Here is a 25,455-nt window from a genome sequence, read left to right on the forward strand (position 1 = left end):
TTCTGATGGTCTCATCATCCTTCCTTTTGCTCTGCTTATAAACAAGACTTTTTCTGAAATGGATCATTTTAGATGCAAGTTAATGAAACCTTGATCCAATTGTCAGCCAGTGACAAGTACTGTAGCATGCAGAGGAGATTTAATGCATCACAAAGCAATTATCAGCAGCCAGTAAAGGCACTGTCTTAAAGTGATTGAACTTTTTAAAACTTTGGGTGAAGAATGTATCTGCTGCCCCATTTATATGCAATTATGAACTGGTAAGAAGTTTATTCCAGACACCTTTTATTTAAAATATGAAAGATACATTTTATTTCAGCCAAAAGAAATTAAATGCCTTATTGTCTATACCTTTTAAAATAAAAATCTGAAATACAGCAGAAAATAACTTGTGTTTGTCCAACTTGCTACCCAATTGAATAGCTGCAGTATCTTCATTTGTTCATGAAGACTTTAATAGATGGTTTTTATGAAAGTTTTGAATAGGTGACTGCACTTTGGATATCGCCTTCACAAATGCCAGAGGAAATCTGCACTCTGCTCTCTGGCCTCTGCAGCATTTAGGCAATTAGATATTAGAAACTGGTGGCTGACAGTTTTTTTTTGGTAAGGGTTTTTGTTAGGTAAATTTAAAGAGGTACAGAACTAATGTGACATGACTAAGATGCACTTCAGATGTAATTTAATTGAACAGCAGAACAAAATCCGAATCAAATTTCCAATCACTGATCTCTGTGATGTGAAATTTGTTGCATTGCAATAGCAGTGGCAAAACAAAAAAATCACCATACATTATAAATTAATGGCATAGAGATAGTGATCCTAGACCATTCAAAAGTCTGGTGGAGGGAAAGGAGCTGTTCCCAAATCACTGAGTGTGGCTCTTTAGGGTTCTTTACCTCCCACCCTGATGGTGGCAATGAGAAGAGCGCATGTCCTGGATGTTATGGTGAAGATCCTTATGGATGCCAGAGGTAGAGGAGGGGCACCAGAGGGACTGATAGGCAGGTGAGTAGAGGAGGGGTAAGAAGGGAGCTGGAACAAGGAGTGTAAAAGGGGAGTAGTGGGAGGAGGGCAAAATTAGCAAAAGTTGGAGAAATTGATGGAGATGGTGTAGGGGCAGGTGTAACACTTCATTTATGTATTAATTTCTGGGATGTAAGTGTCGCCATCTAAGCCAGCATTTATTGCCCATCCGTAGTTGCCCTTGAAAAGTTGGTGATGAGCTGCTGCCTTGAACTGCTGTAGTCCCTGAGGTGAGGTACACACACAGTGCTGTGAGGGTGTGAATTCCATGATTTTTGACCCAGTGACAATGAAGGAACGGCGATATGTTTCCAAGTCAGGATGGTGAGTGTTCCCAGGTATCTGCTGTTCTCTTCCTTCTACTTGGCAGTGGTCATGGGCCTGGAAGGTGCTGTCTTGGGAGCATTGTGTTGTTGCAGTGCATCTTGTAGATAGTACACACTGCTGCAACTGTTCATCGATGGTGGAGGGATTGGATGCTTGTGGAAGGGGTACCAATCAAGTGGGCTGCCTTGTACTGGACTGTGTCAAGCTTCTTAAGTGTTGATGGAGTTGCACTCATCCAGGCGAGTGGCGAGTATTCCATTACACTCCTGACCTGAGCTTTGTAGAGTCAGGAGGTGAGTTACACACCGTGGGATTCCTAGCCTTTGATCTGCTCTGGTAGCCGTGGTGTTTAGATGGCTAGACCAGTTCAATTTCCTGTCAATGGTAACCCCCCAGGATGTTGATTCAGTGATGGTGATATCGCTGACTGTCAAGGGACGATGGTTAGAGCCTCTCTTGTTGGAGCTGGTTATTGCCTGGCACTTGTGTGGCTCGAATGTTACTTGCCACTTGTCAGCTCAAGCCTGGATATTGTCCAGGTCCTGCTGCATTTGGGTATGAACTACTTCACCATCTGAGGAGTCACAAATGGTGCAGAACAATGTGCAGTCATCTGCAAACATCCCCACCTGACCTTATCACAGAAGGAAGGTCATTGATGAAGCAGCTGAAGATGGTTGGTCCTAGGACACTTCACTGAGGAACTCCCTACTACCATTCATGACCCCAAACAGTCCTTGCAGCTGAGGCAACACTTCACCTGTGAGTCTCTTGAGGTAATTTACTGTGTCCGGTTCTCCCAGTGTGGCCTCCTGTACATCAGTAATACCTGATGTAGATTGGGAGACCACTTCGCCGAGCACCTACACTCTGTACGCCAAAAAACGGGATCTTCCAGTGACCACCCATTTTAATTCCACTTCCCATTCTCATTCTGATATGTCAATCCATGGTCTCCTCTACTGTCGCGATAAGGCCACAATCAGGTTGGAGGACAACACCTTATATTTTGTCTGGGTAACCTCCAAACTGATGGCATGAACATCAATTTCTTGAACTTCTGGTAATGCCTCTCCACCCTTCACCATTCCCTATCCCTTTTTACCCCAATCTCACCTCATCTCCTTCCCTCCCCATCACCTCCCTCTGGTACTTCTTTCTCTCCCCCCCCCCCCCCCCCCCTTCTTCCATGGCCTTCTGTCCTCACCCCTTCTCCAGCCCTGTATCTCTTTCACCAATCAACTTCCCAGCTCTTTACTTCACCCCTCTCCCCTCCTGGTTTCACCTATCACCTTGTGTCTCCCTCTCTTCCTTGCACCTTTTATTTCTACTCCTCCTCATTCTTTCTCCAGTCCTACTAAAGGGTCTCAGCCCGAAATGTCAACTGTACTCTTTTCCATAGATGCTGCCTGGCCTGCTGAGTTCCTCCAGCATTTTGTGTGTGTAGCCTGACTTCAGTGGTTGGGAAGATGTTGGAGTCCATTATTAAGGATGAGGTTTTGGGGTATTTCAAGGCACTTGATAAAATGGGCCAAAGTCAGCATAGTTTTCTAAAGGTTAAATCTTGTCTGACAAATCTGTCAGGCAGGGTAGATAAAGAAAAGTCAGCGGATGGTGTTTACTTTGATTTTCAGAAGGCCTTGGACAAGGTGTTGCACATGGCGCTGCTAAACAGGGTAAGAACCTATGGTAATACAGAAGAAATACTATCATGGATAGAAGATTCCCTGACTGACAGAAGGGAAAGAGTAGGAATAAAGGGGGCCTTTTCTGGTTGGCTGCTGGTGACTAGTGGTGTTGAGACTGTTTCTTTTCGCATTGTATGTCAAGGATTTGGATATTGGAATTGATGGCTTTTTGACCAAGTTTGCAGATGATACGAAGACATGTGAGGGGCAGATAGTGCTGAGGAAGCAGGGAGTCTGCAGACGGTCAGACTGATGAAGAGAATGGGCAGAGAAGTGGCAGATGGAATACAGAGTCAGGAAGTTTATTGTCGTGCACTTGGGTAGAAGGAATAAAGGCATAAACTATTTTCTAAATGGAAATCAAAAGTGCAGAGTGACTTGGGAGTCCTCATGCAGGATTCCCTAAAGGTTAACTTGCAGGTTGAGTCGGTGGTAAGGAAGGCAAATGCAATGTTCAGCATTCATTTTGAGAGGACTGGAATACAGAAGCAAGGATGTAATACTGAGGTTTATAAGGACTTGGAGCATTCTGAGTAGTTTTGGGCACCTTATCTAAGAAAGCTGTGCTGGCATTAGAGGGTCCAGAGGATGTTCACCAGAATGATAACTGGAAAGAAAGGGTTATCGTATGAGGAGCATTTGATGTCTCTGTACTTTTAGAATTTAGAAGAATGAGGGGAGAATCTCATAGACATCTACTGTATATTGAAAGGGCGAGATAGAATGGATGTGGAGAGAATGTTTCGTATGGGCATCTCTATCTAGGCCTTTCAATAGTCATGAATTGGAGGAGCCTAGTACCAGAGGGCACTGCCTCAGAATACAGGGACTTCTCTTTGGAACAGAGCTGAGGGGGAATTTCTTTTGTCAGAGGGTGGTAAATCGAATTCATTGTCCACAGACGGTTGTGGAGGCCAAATCATTGGGTATATTGAAAACAGAGTTTGATAGGTTCTTGATTAGTGACAATATCGTGGAAAATGCAGCAGAATGAGAGGGATAATAAATCGGCCATACTGGAATGGCAGAGCAGACTTGAAAGGCCGTATAGCCTAATTCTGCTCCAGTGTCCTGTATTCTTCCATTCCCTGTATATTTATGTGCTTATCCAAGAGCCTGTTAAATGTCTCTATCGTATCAGCCTCCACCATCAGCATTGGAAATATTTAGTAGGTCTGACAGCATCAGTGTAGAGAAAAACCACTGGCATTTTAGGTTGTTGACCCTGTATCTGATTTGAGTTTAAAGAAGGGGAAGTTGTAGAGATAAGAGGGAATCTTTGTGGTAGGGTAGGGATCAGGAGACTTAATGATGCGAGTGATGGTGTTGAAAGAGGATGGTGAAGGCCTACTTATTGCAGCTGATCTTTCTGGAGAAGATGTATTTAGGGAATGCATTAGATTGGATGGGAGAATGGTAAAAATTCTCAAATTGAGAGAAACAATGTAGTTACTGGAAGTGTGAGATATGAAAATGCTGAGAATCCCCAGCAAGCCAGATGGCATGTAGAGAAATTGTCTTGCAGATATGGTAGTTATGAGTCCTGAGGACTAATGTTTCAAGTCAGAAAATGAGATGTTATTTCTTGAGCTTGCATTGATTCTTGGAATAGTGCAAGAGACTAAAGGTAGTGTAAAAAGTCAGTAAGGTGGAGAATTAAAATGAGAAGCAGCACCAACAAAACAAGATGAGAGCTCAGTATTGGGCAGTTATGGCAGATTCTTCATGACCACAGGAGTAAGCATCATCTGGGGAAGATGGTGTCAACAGTTTGAGAGTGAAGCTGGAAACGAACTAACAAGATGAACTGTAAGCCCTGTTGCAGAACAAAAGCATCACATCTCACCCAAGCCACAATAAATGGCAGTCGGAGATGACTTGATTTGGGAGAATATTTCTCAGTGGAAACATTTTTTAATTGTATCAATCAAATATATGTAAGATATTTCTGTTTGTTGGAAATGTTAGGAGCGTGGGCTTTACTTTGTATTGGATCTTGAAGTTGGAACATTCTTGAATATAAGGGCATGCAAGAGATTTTCAAACTGCTTGTATTTACGAATGTTGTTGAAGATTTAGAATGACCACTTTGCAGATTTATAATTAGGTTGAATGATTCCGCAACTTGAGCACCCTCAGTGTGACAGGGCATACTTCATTAAACATAAGAGTAAGCTACTGATAGCATCATATAACTCTGGGCAACCTTGATTGCTAAGGCAATGTAGTCTTAACAGTTTTAACAAATCTATGTATTTATTAAGATACAGTGTGGAATAGGCCCTTCCGGCTCTGAGCCACACTGCCCTGCAACCCCCAATTTAATCCTAGCCTAATCATGGTATGGTTTACAATGACCAAGTAATCTACCTGGTACACCTTTGGACAGTGGGAGGAAACCGGATCACCCGGAGAAAGCCCTCAATTCTACGGGAAGGACAGACAGACTCCTTACAAATGACATTGGAATTGAAGTCTGAACTCCATTGACCTGAGGTGTAATAGTGTTGTGCTAAACTGCTATGCTGCTGTGGCACCCATTGAGGTGGTGCTTTTTCTTTATCAGCCATGAATAGGTACTTCATGAAATTCAGACGAATTATTTTCCTCCAGTGGGATCTGTGTTATTTAGGGTTTAGCAGCTGTTAATGTTGTCCAGTAATGCACAAGGTAGTATGGAACAGAAATTGGATGAGATAAATAAAACAATGAAGTATAAACATAAATGTAAAATAGTTTCTTGGTATCTGTGCAGCCTCTGTGATTGACCAATGGCCAGAGAAGTAAAAGCCATGTATTCAATGTAATTATTCAAGCCAAGCTTAAAAATTCCTGTTTATAAGCTAATCCGTACAAGAGGTACAAAAGTAATTTGACGTTACTGATTTCACTATTCCTCAGGGCACTGTGGGAAGGGACAGTGATTGAATTACATTACTGCACTCTCTCTCCATGCCGTGTTTTTCACTCTGTCCTTTATGTGGTGCCAGGTTCCTTGGCTGTATTGTGGCTAGATTGCACGGGTCACACACCTGCTTTAATGGGTGAGACTCTGCTCAGTGAGGATTAGTAGTGGCTGACAACAAATCTCTCAAGTCTGAGAAGTGATCACTAGCACACCTGGCTTATCACTTGGATTCCAAAACTCAACAGTGTGTTGCACAGAAGCGAAAGGCGAAATAATAACCTTCAATGCGACATCTTCAAAATGCCATCTAAATCCTGATAAAACTTAATTTTGCAAGAGACTTGGCATTTATGCACTGTGTGTCATCTGCTCAATTAGCTGTCACATTCAGTTGGTTTCAATATGAGGGCAATCTTGACGTTTCCAGAATGTGTAGTTAGCATTTCTTGGCACAACTCCAGTTTCTTGGCTTGTCTAAGCAGTGTGTGTGTCTTCCTGTTACTCTCCCTGCCCCCACCACCAACTCTCACCCTCTTATTAAAATGTGGCATGGGGTAACATTTCCAGGACCTTATCCTTATGTTTAACATAATTTAAGTGTTAAGTCACTTTGAAGTAGTTCTTTTGAGAATCTGTTTATTTAAGATGCTGTTTGCTGATGGAGGAGCAGAGTTGGGGGATTTATTGTAATCCTTTAAATTCTGCTCTAGCACTTCTGCATTGCACCATATAATGCGACAGGATTAACATTTGTTAGACTATCTAGAGAATTCCTTTGTAAGAATAAAATGAGCCCAAGTGTAAGTGATGAGAGGCATTCTGCTCACATTAGGGAAATTCGTATTGTCAGATGGCTTGAGTTGTTATTCTGTTATTTAAAGAACCTTTTCCATTGCTATCTCATTGTCTTCCTTCAATTGAAGGTACTGTGTCTTGCAGAGATGCAGCATTTTGACATCCAGCCGTTATAGCCTACATGTTTTGACTATCAGTTCAGCTAATAAAGATGTGACAGCAGGGCCCTGATATCTTTCTGAATGGCCATTCACCAAAGGTAACAGAATAGTTGGGAATGTATCCATTTTTGTTTTTATTTAATTGTAAGCTGCAGAGAGTTGTAAAATCAGTCAGCTCCGTCATGGGCACTAGCCTCCATGGTATCTGAAAAATCTTCAAGGAGTGGTGCCTCAAAAAGGCAGTGTCCATCATTAAGGACCCCCTTACCACCCAGGACATGCCCTCTTTTCATTGTTACCATCAGGAAGGAGGTACACAAGCCTGAAGGCACAAACTCAGTGATTAAAGAACAGCTTTCCTTTTGCCATCTGTTTTCTGAATAGACATTAAAACAATGAACAGTATCTCACTATGTTTTTATTTCTGCTTTTGCACTATTTATTTAATTTTCCTATTTGATAGACATATATACTTAATAATAATTCAGGTTTTTTTTCTATATTGTCATGTATTCCATTGTACTGCTGCTGTAAAGTTGACAAATTTCACAATCTATGCAGGTGATGTCCTGGCAGGAAGGTTTGTTAACGCTGCATGGTAGGGCTTAAACTAGAGTTGCAGGAGGATGGGAACCAGAGTGCCAGAACAGTTGGTGGAGAGGTTGTGGAGGCAGATGTTGGTCATCTCAGACAAATTTAGGAATCAAAAGGTTGAGCGTGGTGTGGCAAAATTGAAAAGAGTGAATACAGGACTGAAGGTGTTGCATCTAAATGTGCACTGTATACAGAATAAGGCAGATGAACTTGCAGCACAGTTGCAGATGGGCAGGTATGATGTAGACATCACTGAATCATGGCAGAAAGACAACAGCTGGGAGCTTAATTTTCAAAGATGCACATTGTATCGAAAGGTTAGGCAGAGGGGGCAGTGTTTCTCTGGTGGTAAAAAAAAATGTAATCAAATCTTTAGAAAGAGGTGACATAGGGTCAGAGGCTGTTGAATCCTTGTGGATAGAGCTAAGTAAATGTAAGGGTGAAATCTTCCTGATGGGAGTTGTATACATACCCCCGAACAGTCGTAAGGATATGGCCTACAAATTATGACAGGAGACAGAAAATGTATGCCCAAAGGGCAATATTACAATAGTCATGGGGGACTTCAATATGCAGGTAGATTGGGGCTGGATTACAGGAGGGAATTTCTGGTATGCCTTCAAGATGGCTTTTTAAAGCAGCTTGTGGTTGAGCGCACTAGAGGATCAGCTATTCTAGATTGGATGTTGTGCGATGAACCAGAATTGATTGGAGAAGTTAAGGTGAAAGAACCCTTAAGGGAGAGTGATCATAATATGATTGAATTCACCCTGAAATTTGAGGAGAAGCTGAAGTCAGATGTATCAGTATTACAGTGAAGTAAAGGGAATTAAAGTGGCATGAAAGAAATGGCCAGAATTGATTGGAAAAGAACACTGCCAGGGATAATGGCAGAGCAGCAATGACTGGCATTTCTGAAAGCAATTTGGAAGGCACTGGATATGTACATCCCAAAGAGGAGGCAGTACAGTCGGCCCTCCTTATCCGTGAGGGATTGGTTCCGGGTCTCCCCCCCCCCCCTGTGGATACCAAAAGTCACAGATGCTCAAGTCCCTTATATAAAATGGCATAGTATTTGCATATAACCTACGCACATCCTCCCGTATACTTTAAATCATCTCTAGATTACTTACAATACCTAATACAATGTGAATGCTATGTAAATAGTTGTTGTACTGTAATGTTTAGGGAATATTGACAAGAAAAAAACTGCACGTTCCTCTCGCTCACAACATAAGCAGCAAACAAACAAGACGCAAGGTGAACAATGAGTAAAACTTGTAATACCTGTACAGTAGTTGTTACACTGTCTTTGACACAACCATGGCTAAGAGGAGATGTCAAAGCCAACATAAAAGCCAAAGAGAGTTCAAATAATAGAGCAAAGATTAGAGGGAAGTTAGAGGATTGGAAATTTTTTGTAAAAAAAAACCAACAAAAGGCAACTAAAGTCAGTAATAAGGTAAAGATGGAATACGAAAGTATGCTAGCCAATAATAAAGAGGATGCCATCAGTTTCTTCAGATGCATAAAGTGTAAAAGAGGCGAGAATGGATATTGGACCACTGAAAAACTATACTGGAGTGGTAATAATGGGGAACAATGAAATAGTGGATGAGTTGAATAAGTATTTTGCATCAGTCTTCACTATGGAAGACACTAGCAGGATGGTGGAAGTCCCCAGGTGTCAGGGGTCATCAAGTGCCTGAAGTTACCATAACTATAGAGAGAAAGTTCTTGAGGAAACTAAAACGTCTGAAGATAGATAATTCATCTGGACCAGTTGGTGTACACCCCAGAGTTCTGAAAGAGGTGGCTGAAGAGATTGTGGAGGTATTAGTAATGATCTTTCAATAATCACTAGATTCTGGAATGGTTCCAGAAGACTGGAAAACTGCAAATGTCACTCCACTCTTCAAGAAGGGAGAGAGGCAGAAGGAAACTATAGGCCAGTTAGTCTGACCTCAGTGGTAGGGAAGATGATGTTGGAATCAATTGTTAAGGATGAGGTCTCAGGATACTTCGAGGCATATGATAAAATAGGTTGTGTTCAGCATGGTTTCCTCGAGGGAAAATGTGCCTGACAAATCTTCGAATTCTTTAAAGAAGTAACAAGCAGGATAGACAAAGAATTAGTTATATACTTGGATTTTCAGAAGGTCTTTGACAAATGGCCCACGTGAGGCTACTTTACAAGCTAAGAGCTCATGGTATTACAGGAAAGATTCTAGCATGGATAAAGCAGTGGCTGATTGGTGGGAGGTAAAGGTAGGAATAAAGGGATCCTTTTCCGACTGGTTACCGGTGATTAGTGGTGTTCCACGGGGGTCTGTGTTGGGACTGATTCTTTTTGTGCTATATGTCAGTGATTTGGATGATGGAATTGATGGCTTTGTTGCAAAGTTTGCAGACAGTATGAAGACAGATGGAGAGGCAGGTAGTTTTGAGAAAGTAGAGAGGCTACAGAAGGACTTGGACAGATTCGGAGAATGGGCAAAGGAATGGCAGATAGAACACAGTGTCAGGAAGTGTATGGTCATGCACTTTGGTAAAAGAAATGGAAGGGTTGACTATTTTCTAAAATTAAAATTTTATGCATGGTAGTGGCTCAGTTTTGGAATCCTTGGCTCATCTGCACTAACAGCTTGTTTGTCTTGTTTAAATAAAATAGGCTGGTGCCAAATTGTTTTGTCATTTGTTGCATTATCCTCTCATATTTTGGGTTTTGAGCACACTTTTGCTCTACAGCTGGGATTACATATTGATAAATGACCAAAGGGGGAAAGTGAAGTGAATAGATTAAGTTGGTAAAAGAAGATTGATAATCCAAGCAAGGAGCTAGTTATAAGTAGTACACAAGCATCATTCATGGTGTAAACTTTTATTCTCCTTCCTTCCATCACATTTCACTGTTTCAGAATTGAAACATTTCACCTTTTCTCACTTTAATCACTGAAGAATGTTGGACTTTCTGCAAGTTGCATCACAATATGTGGCACGACTGCACCTATTTTAAGGGAGGAAATTCCATGACTTGGGGTGCTGGGTAACTAGTCAGTGGTTGAGCAAAGGAAATCTGGTATGTGCAAGAAATAAGAACCAGAAGAGGACTCGGAAATTGGAGAGATGAATATTTGAAAATGAAGAGGGTGGAATGAATGGGGATAAGCATTTTAAAATTGGGCTTTATCAGAATGGGAGCCAGTATAGGTTAGAGTATGAGGAGTTGTTAATAAAGGGAACTCTGTCCTTTACATGAACACAACCAATAATTGGGTATTCAGGAACTAAACTATATGGGGAATTTTATGGCTTAGAAAAAATCCTGATGTTTGCATCAGAGCTCTTTAAGGAGTCATGTGTAATCTAGCTGGCTAATTGTAAAGAGATATATTTTGGGGGTATGATTTCTGGAAGGCTCAATGTTAGCATGTTTTTTTAATGAATTAATTCACTTTGGCACTCTAGCACTAAGATCTTTAAGAAAACATAAGTAATTTTGGATCACATTTTTTAAAACAAGGATTATCAGTTAATGAAAGGTCACTGAGTGTGTCTTTCTCTCATATATAATGAAGATTCAGCTGTGCTTGAAATAAATATAATTACATTTATAATTAAATGCTTTACTAATTACTATCAATCTTGTCCTCTACAAGAGTGAGAAAGTACAGTTCCTTGCTGCTTCCTTGACCACTATTTTTGACAACTTGTCGAAGGCTCAGTAAATAAAGGATTGTGCAGTAATAGGGTGTGTGACCCTAGAAAGGTTGACTGCTTCTCAATACCTTGTTAGCTTCAGCATATCTTAGCTGGGAGCAGTTCAGCATTACATCTTTGAACTTCACTCATCACGCAATCTTACTTCACACCCCTCCCTATATACATAAGGGATTCAATTGCCATTTGGTACTTATTAATGCATTGTGCCTGACACTAATTTGGCAGGACTGGTATGAATTTGTTATTTCACCCTGCTGTAAAATGAGCTAAGAGACCTCTACCAGTGACTCTTGTTATGGCTGTTAGTCACCCCTTGTTTTATCAATTATCAGTTTTTACTGAACCTAGTCAAGAACAATGACCTGAGGGGCTGCAATCCAATTTACTGGCGGGAGTAAAACTGCCAGTATACACTGCCCAGAGAAGTTGAGGTAGCTATGTTCAGTCTTGCCAGTTCATTTTAAAACTTTCAATTCCACAGTACTTTTTACTACTTTCATAACACTTTTATAATTGAAAGAACAATTGATTTTTGCTGCCTATATTGTTAATGAAATGAACTTTACAACATGTATATCAGTCAACCAAGTAGATGTTGCATAGAAAAGATATTTGGCTATAGTGGCAGTGCTTTAACGATGTACGCTAATACAATTTGTATATTTACTTTCCATACATGCACTGTCACACACCCAAACATTGCAATGGCACAATACATATATGTTGCTTTTAGATTTATATTTTTGTTAGAGAGTTGTCGACATTTGAGTTATCAGCCACCAAGGATACAGTGCAGAACAGGCCCTTCTGGCCCTTCAAATCACACAGCCAGCAAAACCCCAATTTAACCCTAGCCTAATCACAGGACAATTTACAGCAGGGTTTCCCAACCTTTTTTATGCCAGTGAGCCTCCCCATTAACCAAAGAGGCCCGGTGGATCCCAGATTGTTACAATGACCAATTAACCTAAACAGTACATCTTCAGATTATGGAAGGTAACCAGAGCACCTGGGAAAACCCACACGCTCACAGGGAGAACGTACAAATGTTTTACAAATGGCACCAGGATTAGACCATATGACATAGGAGCAGAATTAGGCCATTCAGTCCATTGAGTTTGTTCTGCCATTCCATCATGGCTGATCCCGGATCCCACTCAACTCCATATACCTGCCTTCTCGCCATATCCTTTGATGCCCTGACCAATCAGGAAACAATCAACTTTTGCTTTAAATATACCCATGGACTTTGCCTCTACCACAGTCTGTGACAGAGCATTCCACAGATTCACCACTCTCTGGCTTAAAAAAAGTTCCTCTTTACCTCTGTTCTAAAAGGTCACCCCTCAATTTTGATTATGACCTCTCATACTGGATACCCCCACCAGAGGAAATATCCTCTCCACATCCATCTTATCTGGTCCTTTCAACATTTGATAGGTTTCAATGAGATTCTACCCCCCCCCCCCCCCCCGTATTCTTCTAAATTCCAGCGAGTACAGGCCTAAAGCTGCCGAATGCTCCTCAGATATTAAACCCCTTCATTCCCAGAATCACCCTTCTGAACCTCCTCTGGACTCTCTGCAATGACATCACATCCTTCCTGAGATATGGGGCCCAAAACTATTCGCAATACTCCAAGTGCAGCCTGACTAGTGTCTTTGAAAGATTCAGCATTATTTCCTTACTTTTATATTCTGTTTCCCTTGAAATAAATGCCAACATTGCATTTGCTGCCTTCACTGCAGGCTCAACCTGTAAATTAACCTTCTGGGAGTCTTCCATGAGGACTCCTAATTCCTTTGCACCTTTGTTTGAATTTTCTCCCCATTTAGATAATAGTTTGCACTGTTGTTCCTTTTACCAAAATGCATTATCATACATTTCCCAACACTGTATTCCATCTGCCACTTTTTTGCCCATTCTTCCAATTTGCTGTAGTCCTTCTGCGATCACATTACTTCCTCAGCACTACCTACTATCCACAAACTTTGGCACAAGGCCATCAATTCCATTATCTAAGTCATTGACAAATTAAACTCCAAACTCATTCCTGAGCTGCAATAATGTTGTGCTAACCATTATGCTTCAGTGGCACCCATGCTCAATCACCATTGTGACAAACCAGAAGGCTTTTGGGTTGGATTGCCATGAATGTGTTCAGTGAATTAATTTTGGCTGTGGTTTGCAGGAGGGTGTGCATACAGATCTATATAGAAACCAGGTTCTTCTGAGAAAGTTGTAGAATACTTTCTGGTGAATGTAGTGTGTGGATGAGGCTGGCAAGACTCCAGCTGCTCACCTAGAATTGACTAAGATAATGCATGTTCTTGAACACAGACCATAGAGGAACCCCTTTCTGAATGTAGGAGTGTGATGGACACAATTTGATTCATGGTCCTCTTCATAGATTAATTTGGATTACTCCTATGCCTTGATCAGGAAATTTGTTGAGCTCTTGTAGCATTTATCTAGGGGCATTTATAAATATGTTGAGAAGTTGTGCCTCACCATTCTTTGAGATCGTGAGTTCCATCTCTCCCCACCCCATCACGCTCCCAAACACTTACATTTGGATAAATTTATTCCTAGATTTCCTTCAGTCTTTCCAATTCTAACATGGGGGAGAGATTTAATAGGAACCTGAGACGCTGGCCCCCTAGGCCTGAGTTGACGTAATAGTAGTAGTGAGGGGCAACTTTTTTTTTCCATATTATGTGTTCACTATATGGAATGAGCTACAAAAGGAAGTGGTTGAGATAGGCATGTCAACAATATTTAAAAGGTACTTGGGTAGATACATGGATGTGAAAGGTTTGGAGAGATGTGGACTAAATGTGACCAACTTGGATGAGAATCTTTGTCGATGTGGACCAGTTGGGTTGAAAGACCTGTTTCTGTGCTTTATGACTGACTGTGTGATCTTTTTGCTTTTGCATTTTGTATTTTGGCCAATAACGCAACTCTCCTGTAACCCTACTTAACCACTTTAGCTGCATGTACTGCTTTTATCAGTGAACTATGGCATCTTCAGAAGATAGGCTGGCAGACTGGACAGCAAGTGAGGCACTTTAATTAAAGATTCTGCTGCTGGTATCCTACTATTTTGTATTCTTGTGCTTTAGGGTAGAATTGTTAAGTTTTGTTTTCCTAGATTGAATTCTTTTTGCCATTTTTGTGCCCTTTTAACTAGTCTATTACTACCTTTTGAGCCACTTAGAACTTTGTTCAACACTGAATCGGGGGTGGGGTTGGTATTGGAAGATGCAAGATCCCAAAGGGCATGTGGTAGTTGTTGAGATGTTTCTACTAATGGGATATTTCCAGTCAAGGGGACATAATTCACAAGAGGCCTAGTGATTTAAAGCTCAGATACCCAGAAAGAAGTTCTCACAGAGTGTGATGAATGTCTGGAATTCTGTCTTGCAGAGGATAGGTTTCTGGAGGTATTTCAAGAGGCAGATTTTTTTAAATTAAAGATTCAACAATTGAAAGCCATTGGGAACAGGCAAAGATGAAGTGAGAGATGAGTCTTGGGGCAGATGAGCCATGATTATATTGAATGGTAGGACAGGTGTGAAGAGCTGAGTGTGTTTTTGTTCATGGCACCTGTTTTTCCAGATGACTAGTAGATAAAATCGTTGAGAAGTGCTTGATGCATAGCACCATTGAGCCCAACTGTATATTGACCTTTATTCAGTTAGACTGAAGCTCATTTCGTCAAGCCAGTCACACATTCCGCTATGGAGTTGGGTTGCACGTTCTCCTTTGGAGTTGGGTTGTGATTTTTAAGTGTTGGTGTTTATTCTGCATATCACTAGTCATAGAAACATAGAAAACCAACAGCACAATACTGGCCCTTCAGCCCACAAAGTTGTGCTGAACATGTCCCTACCTTAGAAATTACTAGGGTTACCCATAACCTTCTATTTTTCTAAGCTCCATGTACATGTAGTCTTCCCTTGTTAAGAAGGAAGACCTAAGCAGGCATGTCTGGAGTATTGTAATTTTTAATTGTGTCGAACGCAGGTTAGCAGCTCTGAATGCTGCAGGCTGAATCTGGAGCCAGTAATTTAATAAATTGTATTCTAACCCACAGCTCTTTGATGGAATTTTTCTGCTGCCTTTAAGTTCTACAGCCTGAGTGTTGGTTTATTTTTAATTCACTTGTCCTTTTAAACTTTCAGTAAAGCTTTGGATGTATTTTAACATAATTTACTGAATTTTTTGAGACATTGAAATACGTCTTAAGCAAAGGCTATTATTTCTTCCTTGTTACTCTTACCTTTGCCCCATGCTGATGTCTGTGCTAAATTTCTGATCTGTCTTCTGGATGCTTTGAATGAGTGATGAGGAGAGGAGGAAGTTGACACTTGAAGAAAGATGGAGAAAAGTATTTTTGAGCCAACTGATTAGAAATGATTCCTCTGTCCCTCCCCATTCCCCCAATCCAAACCGCTCATGTTTTCTCACTTAGAATGTAGTGTTAATATATTTCTACATATACTTCATATATTTATTGATGGCAACCTCTTCCTTGTCGTAGTTCTTTTTGTATTAACTGTACTGTACCTCCAAATCTGAAACTGTAAATGAAGAATTGTAACGCTAGAATTTCTTGTAAGTGGGTAACACCAGTGGTACAGCACTGGTGATCCTTGTGAATTAATTCCCAACATCTGCTTGTCTAGCAATTAACTTAACTTGAACCCTATAAACCAGCTTGGGATTTGCTGAATTCCATGTTGAAATTTGCCACTGGATAATTTTGAAGATGTATTCTGTCCATCATTTCTGCTACATCTTCAAAAAGTTAGTAAGGTTGATTTAAATCTCATGTTGTGGTTTTAGATGTTTCTTTGTTGTTTTTATAAATATTTCATTAATTCCCCTGCTACCAGTGTTAAAATAATCTGCAATTCCTGCAATTTCATCCATCTTTCACTGTTAATCCCCTCATTGTGTTTTTCCTTCATGCTCTTATGAATGTCCTTCCATCCCTGCTTCTTTTCTCCCTTCCCTAATTGTGCCATTATTCATTTTTTCATCCTTTGAGTCAGTGCTATTTGAGTTTGCAGTGATGTTTGAAATGTTTAGTGTTGTTGTGCCATACTTTCATTATTACAGTTATACAAAAGCAAGCCCTTTTGGTTCATCCCATCCATGCCTGCATTAGGGTTATATCCTTTATGCCTTTCATATTTAATAATTAGTCCAGACATTTTTCTTACATCTTTGATCTTCATCTTGCTAATTTATTATTTTGTCCATATTTCCTTGAAATATAAGAGGTGGTCATTTCGCCTATTAAGTCTGTTGGCTCACAGAGCATTCTGAATTCCCCACTAAATTTTCCCTCTGATCTATTTTCCCCACATTCCCATCTACTCCCTCCCCCCAGATTCTACAGCTCATATACACACTAGGAGCAATGTTGTTGAGCAGATTAGGCACTCAATCTATACATTTATAGGATATGGGAAGAAGCCAGAACTTGAAGAATGTGCTAACGCCACATAGACAGCACCAGAAGTCAGAACTGAGGCAGTAGCATTATAAGCCACTGTGATGTCATCGCATAAATTCCCCAACTCGCCTTCCATTCCCCATGAAGGAATAGAACAACCATCTCCTGAACCATTATCTGATGTAATCATTATTGCCTAAGATGACATCTCTTTTCACTTGATTTTCAAGTAGTCTTATTTGTGCCCTATTTGCATACTTTATAAGGAACTACTTTGGAGCTCCTAATTCAGGGGTTCCCATCAGTATTTATGCCATGGAGCCCTACCATTAATTGAGGGATTCATGGACCCCAGGTTGGGAACCACTGTTCCAATTTAATGAAAAATGCTAGAAATTATAACTTCATCAAACTTTAATTACACACTTCAGAATTTTGCTCTAGCTCTGAAAAATTTGCATAGCTTTAGTTTTAATTGTTCATTCTCCAGTATGTCTGCATCTTTTTTCTAGGTTGCAAGCATGTGAAAGGTATTCTGCTATATGGTCCACCAGGATGTGGGAAGACCCTAATGGCTCGACAAATTGGCAAGATGCTGAACGCCCGTGAGCCCAAAGTTGTGAATGGGCCTGAAATTCTCAATAAATATGTGGGTGAATCTGAAGCGAACATTCGGAAGCTCTTTGCAGATGCAGAGGAAGAGCAGAAGAGGGTGAGTGTTCTGAATCATGAATGCTTTTTGTGGCAGGATGCTTCTCATAGTTGCAGACAATGGAAATTGAGAGCATTTCAGGAATGCTTGCAGCTGGCGGTGGGTGGGCATATTTGTCAGCTCTGGGATGTTGAACATTGTCAAGCAATACAGATGTAACTTCTAAACCCAGGATATTTTATGCCCAAAATTTTCTCTTTCAATCATGTAGTGCTAGCTGGCCCAAATTTTAATTACACTTTCGAGGAAACAATTTGCTGTTGGCGTTATGGATTAATGATTTCTAATCTCCTTCAATGACAGTAGCTAATGATTGCTGGTGGCCATAGCCATGCTCTTGATATTTTATTGGTGACTTATTCATCTTTTTGAGAAACTTTTTACAAAATTCATACTGAAGGGACTTGGTTATAAACTTGTAAGCAGCTGCTTTTTGCAGTATGGGGAAGCCCATACTCTACAAAGCAATTAAATGAAAAGGCATGGTTCTAAAGCTGCATTTAGGTGAAATCAAGTGACATAGCTATGACACCTTCGAATGCTGCGAGTGACAGTAACTAATACAGAACTGTCATCAAAACTTCTCAGATGTGCCACTCTGTTCATAATGAAGATGCAGGTTCTTGAAGGTTCTCGCCATCATTTTTACCATGGCAAACCTTATTGGATTTTCTTTTGAAAACTTGTCGTGAATTTATTTTCATTGACATTGAGTTTTAATGAGCCTTAGTTTAGTTAACTTAATTCAATATAAAATGCAGCAGCCTTTTTCATTTTGTTTTATCAGTCTTGCCAGTTTCAACCAGAATGGTTCTCTTTTAATTAACCCTGATTTTAGTTAAATGTTGTGTGTTATTTTGGACAGTGGGCTTAAAGTTCTTGCATCTGTTCTGGATGAGAGTTTATTTTTTTGTAAAGGTCATCTCCCATCTCAGCCAATGTCAAGACAGATCATTGAGGTGAGGACAGATTTCCAGAACAATGTCTACACTGTGGACGTCACCTTTATAGCAGCCACTACCTTAACATTTAATTCAAAAGATTTTTGTTGTGTCCTTTCACAGCTTGCGGCAAATAGCGGCCTGCACATCATCATATTTGATGAAATAGATGCCATTTGCAAGCAGAGAGGGACCATGGCAGGCAGCACGGGTGTACACGACACAGTTGTCAATCAACTGCTTTCCAAGATAGATGGAGTGGAGCAGCTCAATAACATCCTTGTTATAGGTAAGGACTGTGAGCTGGCTTGCCTGCGTTTTGGCATTTTGGACATTTTGCATGACAGCACTTGGGCATGGGTCCATCATCAGCAGAAGAGTAGTAATGCACAAAGAAATTACTTTTGCCACTGCTCTGTCTCTATACTACAGTTTGCTGTTGTGTTGATGCAGTGCTGAAGTGCAAGAATCCCACTGGAATGACATGTTACTCTTCCCTCTCTGCCTCCATTATCTGTATGTTTTACAAGTTCTGTTAATGTGGATGTTAAATGATTTTAACTAATGTTGCTTTAGGTTCTCTGTTAAACTGGTCAATGGTTTCAGTTTTAGGATCAAGTTATCTCCATAATAAAGAAGTTGCATGTATTTTTACAAGCTGTTTTAAATTTGTTTAAGTTGCTGCAGACTATCAAACCTTGAGACAAGTGTTTTTTTGTTTTAATGGTTCTGGGAGAGCCCAGAGATGCCCACTGAATTCTTGATAATGTCCCATAATGGGACAGGTCAATCCGATGCATGAAACTGCAACTGCTTTCGCATTTATAACACAAGAAAACTTAATATTACGGAAATTATCTTTCAAGCCATCCTTTAAATTGGGCATTCCTAATGTTTTTATGTCATGGACCAAACCCATTGAACAAGGAGTCCGTGGACCTTAGGTTGGGAGCCCTCGATTTAAATCATCTGTTATTTGATGAGGTTGCCTTAACCTATTTGCATAAGTTTTATTAACGGTATAATTAGGTAACCAGTGTCTTGGACATTTTTACCAGCTGTGTACCTACCTAGACTCAGCTCTACAGCACAGAAACAGGCCATTCAGCCTATCAGTCTATATCAGCCTGGTCTTCTGTCCAGTACCTGGACCATAGCTCTCCATATCCCTTTCATCCATGTACCTATCCAGATTTCTCTTAGATGTTGAAATTGAACCTGCATTTAACACTTCCGCTGGCAGCTCATAACACATTCACACTACCAACTAAGTGAAGAAGTTCCCTCAGATTTTCTTGAAGTATTTCTCCTTTCACTCTAGACCTGTGACATTTAATTCTAGTCTCACCCAACTTGAAGGGAAAACACCTGCATGCATTCACCAAGGTAACATGGCTGAACGACTTTTGCACTCACCTCAATAATAAGCAAATGCTTTGAGAGGCTTGGCAAGGACTCCATCTGCAGCTTGCTACCACCCACTCTGGACCCCTACAATTCACCTACTGACACAACCGATCGACAGATGACGCAATAGCCACAGCTCTACACATCGTCCTTGTACATCTGGAGAAGAAGGATGCTTATGTGAAAATGCTGTTCTTGGACTACAGTTCAGCATTCAACACCATAATTCCCTCCAGGCTCGACAGCAAGCTGAGACCTCAGCCTTGACCCTGCCTAGCTGGATCCTAAACCTCCAGTCAGATCGCTGGCAGGTGGTAAGAGTGGGCTCCCTCACCTCTACCCATCTGACCCTCAACACAGGTGCCCCTCGGGGCTGTGTACTAAACCCCCTGCTTTACTGTCTGTATACCCATGACTATGTTGCCACCTACAACTCCAATCTGATAATTAAATTTGCTGACGATACCACACTGATTGTCCTAATCTCAAAAAATGAGGCAGCCTACAGAGACGAAGTCATCACCCTGACACAGTGGTGTCAAGAAAACAACCTCTCCCTCAATGTTGCAAAAACAAAGGAGCTGGTTGTGAATTATAGGAGGACTGGAGACCGGCTAGCCCCTATTGACATCAATGGATCTGGGTTGAAAGGGTGAACAGCTTTAAGTTCCTCGGCATCACAGCGCCTTTTTCACCTCAGACGGTTGAGGAAGTTTGGTATGGGATCCCAGATCCTGAGAACTTTCTACAGGGGCACAATTGAGAGCATCTTGACTGGCTGCATCACTGCCTGGTATTGGAACTGTACTTCCCTCATTCGCAGGACTCTAGAGAGTGGTACGGACAGCCCAGCACATCTTGTAGTTGTGAACTTCCCATGATTCAGGACATTTATAAGGACAGGTGTGAGAAAAGGGCCCGGAGGATCATTGGGGACCCAAGTCACCCCAACTACGAACGGTTTCAGCTGCTACCATCCGGGCAATAGTACTGCAGCATAAAAGCCAGGACCAACAGACTCCGGGACAGCTTCTTCCACCAGGCCATCAGACTGATTAACTCATGCTGACACAACTGTATTTCTATGTTATATTGACTATCCTGTTGTACATACTATTTATTATAAATTACTATATATTACACATTTAGCCAGAGACGTAATAAAGATTTTTACTCATTTCAATTCTATATGCCTCATAATTTTGTATACCACTAAGATCTCCATTCTCCTGGACGACAGTGAATAAAGTCCTTACCTATCCTTGTAACTCAGATCCTCAAGTCTGAGCAACGTCAGTATAAAATTTCTCTGTACTCTTTCAAGCTTATTAATGCCTTTCCTGTATGTAGGTGACCGGAAGAGCACATAATCGAAATTGGGCATCACCAGTGTCGTGTGTGACTTCAACATAACATCCAAATCCTGTACTTAATGCCCTACTTATACCTATGGTATACATTGTTCTTTAGATTGTTACATTCATGTTTATGCAATTTGTACATCAAAAATCCTTTTTAATTTGAGGTGTGTAACACACTCTAGGTATGACAAACCGACCAGACTTGATTGATGAGGCTCTGCTACGACCTGGACGTTTGGAAGTCAAAATGGAGATTGGTAAGCTTGACTGAAGGCTAACTTGTCATCTTTTGTAGAAGTTGTGTTATAATCAATTTGGAGACAACACTGGTTTCACCCTGTCCCAGACATGGTGCTTAATTTATGTTTGAAAGCTGTTAGATTTTCTGTTTGTAATTGGTTCACTGTGTGGATGCAAGAGCATTGTTTCAACTTGCGTTGCTTTCACCTCAGTGTGCACTGTGGGATACCTATGTACCAAGGCATGATTCTTGGACTTGTGCTTTACACTGGTAGTAAAGCCTGGCAAAAGCTCCAACCTTTTGTTTATTTATTTATTTTGGGGGGGGGGGGGGAATGCAGGGCTGTGCATTGTGAGGCATCTGTAAAATGGTTATGGTGTCCAGCTCCTGAAATGGAGCAGAGAGCTGTGCATCTCTCTATTCTGGACTTCAGATAGCTGAGTTGCTTGTACTTCCCCTTGTGCCATCTTTGCTTGTTTTGGTGCCAAGATTCAATGAGTGACCTTTCAGCATTTCACTGATTTTGATTAGTACAGTGCTGTTATTTTAATAATTTGATAAAACGTGTTCTAAATAGTTTGTCAGTTAACAAAAGATTACTTTCTTCTAAAGTTTTTTTTTTCCAGCTGGTCTTTCATTTCATTTATCTTTGCAGCACGGCACTACCTCAATAGGCTGGCCAAGCAAAATCATTTTCTGGCAAAGTATAATTTTGCACTGTTTTAGTTAGATAAAGATAGTTAGGCTGTAAAGGTCACATTTTCAAATGTTGCTGGTAAAACTATAACAATATTTCCATGGTTCACATCTTTCCCTTTATTCTTCTCCCTGTCTCACCAAAGTTAATTCATCAAGAAGGAAGAAATGTCTGGGGGATGTGGCAGAGAAGGATATGAAATCATTCCATTGCATACTGAAGATTGTGACATTATTTGTAGAAGCGACTAGCACCACAACACACCTAGAAGTAATAATCTAGCTGTCGGAAAACAAAAAAATTGAAAATTGTGGGAATATTTAGGTCAGGTTGCATCAATCAAAGAAAGTTAGTACTGGCAGTCAATGACTCTTCATTAGGAAACTGCTGAAGTAATTAAAGCAAAATAATGACATTATAATTCAAAAGGGACACTTCATTGACTCTAAATTTGTATGACAAATGCATATCCAGTTTAATGAACAGAAATGTCTTTTGAGCTAGCAGGCTGTGGATTTTGTAAGTACAGAATTGCTGGCATATGTTGTGAAATTTGTTGTTTTGCAGCAGCAGTACATCATAATACAAAATGTACTTTGTATTGAAAGGACAGGCAGGAAGGCATAGGCGGTGGTATAGCTCTGTTGGTCAGGGATGGAATTGAATCTTTAGAAAGAGGTGATATAGGGTCAGAGAATGTTGAATCTTTATGGATGGAATTAAGAAATTGCAAGGTTTTTTAAAAAAAATGTTATGGGAATCATATATAGACCCCCAAATAGTAGCCAAGATGTGGGGTTGAGATTGCAAAGGGAACTGGAAAAGGAGTGTAATGATGGCAAGGTCGCAGTTATGATCGGGGAATTCAATATGTAAGGGGATTAGGAAAATCAGGTTGGTGTCAGATTGCAAGAGGGTATTTGTTGAATGCCTATGAGATGGCTTTTTTTTTTGAGCAGCTTGAGCTTTTAAGGGAAAGTCTATCTTAGATTAGCTGTTGTGTAATAATCCAGATCCTATTAGGGTGCTTACAGTAAAGGGACCCTTAGGAGGTAGGAGGGAGAAGCACAAGTCACATACATCAGTATCGTAATGGAATAAAGGGAATTACAGAGGCATGAAAGTGGAGCTTGCCCAGGTGGATTGGAGGAGGATATCCAGAGGGATGATGACAGAGCAGAGATAGCTGAAGTTTCTGGGAATACTTCATAAGGTGCAAGATAGATGTGTCCCACAGAAGGTGTTCTCAAATAGCAGGGCTAGGCATCTGTGCCTGACAAGGGAAGTTGAGGACTGCATAAAAGCCAAGGAAAGGGCATAGAAGGTAGCAAAAGTGAGTGGGAAATTGAATGATTGGGAAGCTTTTAAAATCCAACAGAAGTCAACTAAAAAAGCTCGAAGAGGGGAAAAGATGATTTGTGAGTGCAAACTCACCAATAATATAAAGCAGGATACCAAAAGATTTTCAGGTATATAAAGAGTAAAAGGGAGGTGGGAGTTGATATCGGACCACTGGAAAATTATCCTGAACATCCTCTACATAGCACCATCCAGAGACAGAGAAGCAGTTTCAGCGACAGGTTACTATCGATGCAATGCTCCTCAGACAGGATGAAGAGGTCAATACTCCCCAATGCCATTAGGCTTTACAATTCAACCGCCAGGACTTAAGAACTTTTTTTTAAAGCTATTATTAATGCTTTTTGAGTTGGTGATTTAGATGCATATCATATTTTTACTGAGTTAAGTATTGTATGTAATTAGTTTTTGCTACAACAAGTGTATGGGACATTGGAAAAAAAAGGTTGAATTTCCCCATGGGGATGAATAAAGTATCTATCTATCTATCTATCTATCTAATGGGGGGAAAGAAATGCAGAAGAACTTAATGGGTACTTAATGCATCGGTCTTCACTGGGGAAGACACTAGCAGTGAGCCAGAGGCCCGTGAATGCCATTGCTATTACAAAGGAAAATGTGCTAGGCAAACTGAAAGGTCTTAAGGTGAATAAGTCTACTTCCGGGGCACCTAGGCACAACTCGAGTAGCAGTGGTACTCTCAATGGATGCGATTAAATATTCCCGTTTCAGCCTGATACAGCTAAAAAGCACAGCTGCTTCCAAGGTCAGTACAGTCAACAAAGATGTCTTAATGGGTTTAAACAAACTATCGCTGCTTAAAACCAATGGAAACAACACAGTCTGTGGTCGGAAGTGCCCACGGAGGACACCTTGGAGGAGGCGCGGACGTAGATGAGGATTACAAGTGCGTTTAAGGAACTGGGGTTTTAAACTCCCTATACTGACTACCTTGCTGGCAAACGTGCAGTCTCTGGTGAATAAGATCGATGATCTCAAAGCCAGGGTGCTGAATCAGAGGGACATTAGGACTGCGTGTATCCTTTCTTTCACAGAATCCCAGTTAACCCCTTCCATACCAAATGCAGTGATTCAGATCAACGGGTTTACTATACACCGTCAGGATCGATCTATAGAGTCTCTCAAAAGCAGAGGTGGAGGAGTATTCCTCATGATCAACTCTTCTTGCTGCACAAATATATCAGTGCTGTCCCAATTCTGCTCACCAGACCCAAGATATTTTAGCAGTTAAAGTGCTGTCCTTTTTACCTACCACGGGAGTTCTTGGGGGGGGTCAGTTTGGTAACAGTTTACATTCCACCTCAGGCCAATGTCAAATAGGCTTTAGATGATCTGAGTAATAGGATCACGAAGCAACTACCATCAACAGATCACTTGCAATACCAAAGGAAACAGCACACTGGACCATTGCTACACCACCAAGAATGCCTACTGTACTATTCTATGCCTTCACTTCGGGAAGTCTGATCACCTGGCTGTACTTCTAATCCCTGAGCATAGACAGAGACTGAAGACTGCAGCACCAATAGTGAAGGCCAAGAAGGTTTGGACAAGGGAAGCACAGGAGCACCTACAGGACTGTATTCAGGGATTCATCTTCGGACCTGGATGAGTATGCTGCAGTTGCTACCGACTTGATTAAAACCTGTGTGGATAAGTGTGGGCTTACAAAGTCTTACTGTACATTCCCAATCCAAAAGCCATGGATGAACCAGGAGGTACATCGTCTGCTGAAGGCTAGATCTGTGGCTTTCAACTCTGGCAACCCAGGCCTGTACCAAAAAACCAGGTATGATTTGCGGAGGGCTATTTCAGGGGCGAAGAGACAATTTCAAATGAGGTTGGAGGCGATATCAGATGCATGGCAGCTCTGACAGGGTCTGCAAGACATTACTTTCTACAAAGCGAAACCCAATCATATGAAAGGCAGCGATGCTTCACTACCAGATGAACTCAACACCTTCTATGCACGCTTTGAAAGGGAGAACGCAACTACAGCTGTGAAGATTCCTGCTGCATCTGATGAC

At 41.0% G+C, this 25,455-nt stretch overlaps 1 protein-coding gene across 1 annotated transcript in view; it reads left to right on the plus strand.

Annotated features, from left to right (window-relative positions):
* The window catches only part of LOC140741048 (vesicle-fusing ATPase), a 270,286-nt gene that overhangs the window by 105,342 nt on the left and 139,489 nt on the right, over window positions 1–25,455 (plus strand). The window contains exons 9-11 of the mRNA XM_073070710.1: window positions 17,202–17,401; window positions 18,466–18,631; window positions 21,293–21,367. Of these exons, the coding sequence (XP_072926811.1) occupies window positions 17,202–17,401; window positions 18,466–18,631; window positions 21,293–21,367 (441 nt within the window). The remainder of the gene's footprint in view (window positions 1–17,201; window positions 17,402–18,465; window positions 18,632–21,292; window positions 21,368–25,455) is intronic.

Source organism: Hemitrygon akajei, chromosome 18, assembly GCF_048418815.1.
Source record: "Hemitrygon akajei chromosome 18, sHemAka1.3, whole genome shotgun sequence".
Taxonomy (NCBI): domain Eukaryota; kingdom Metazoa; phylum Chordata; class Chondrichthyes; order Myliobatiformes; family Dasyatidae; genus Hemitrygon; species Hemitrygon akajei.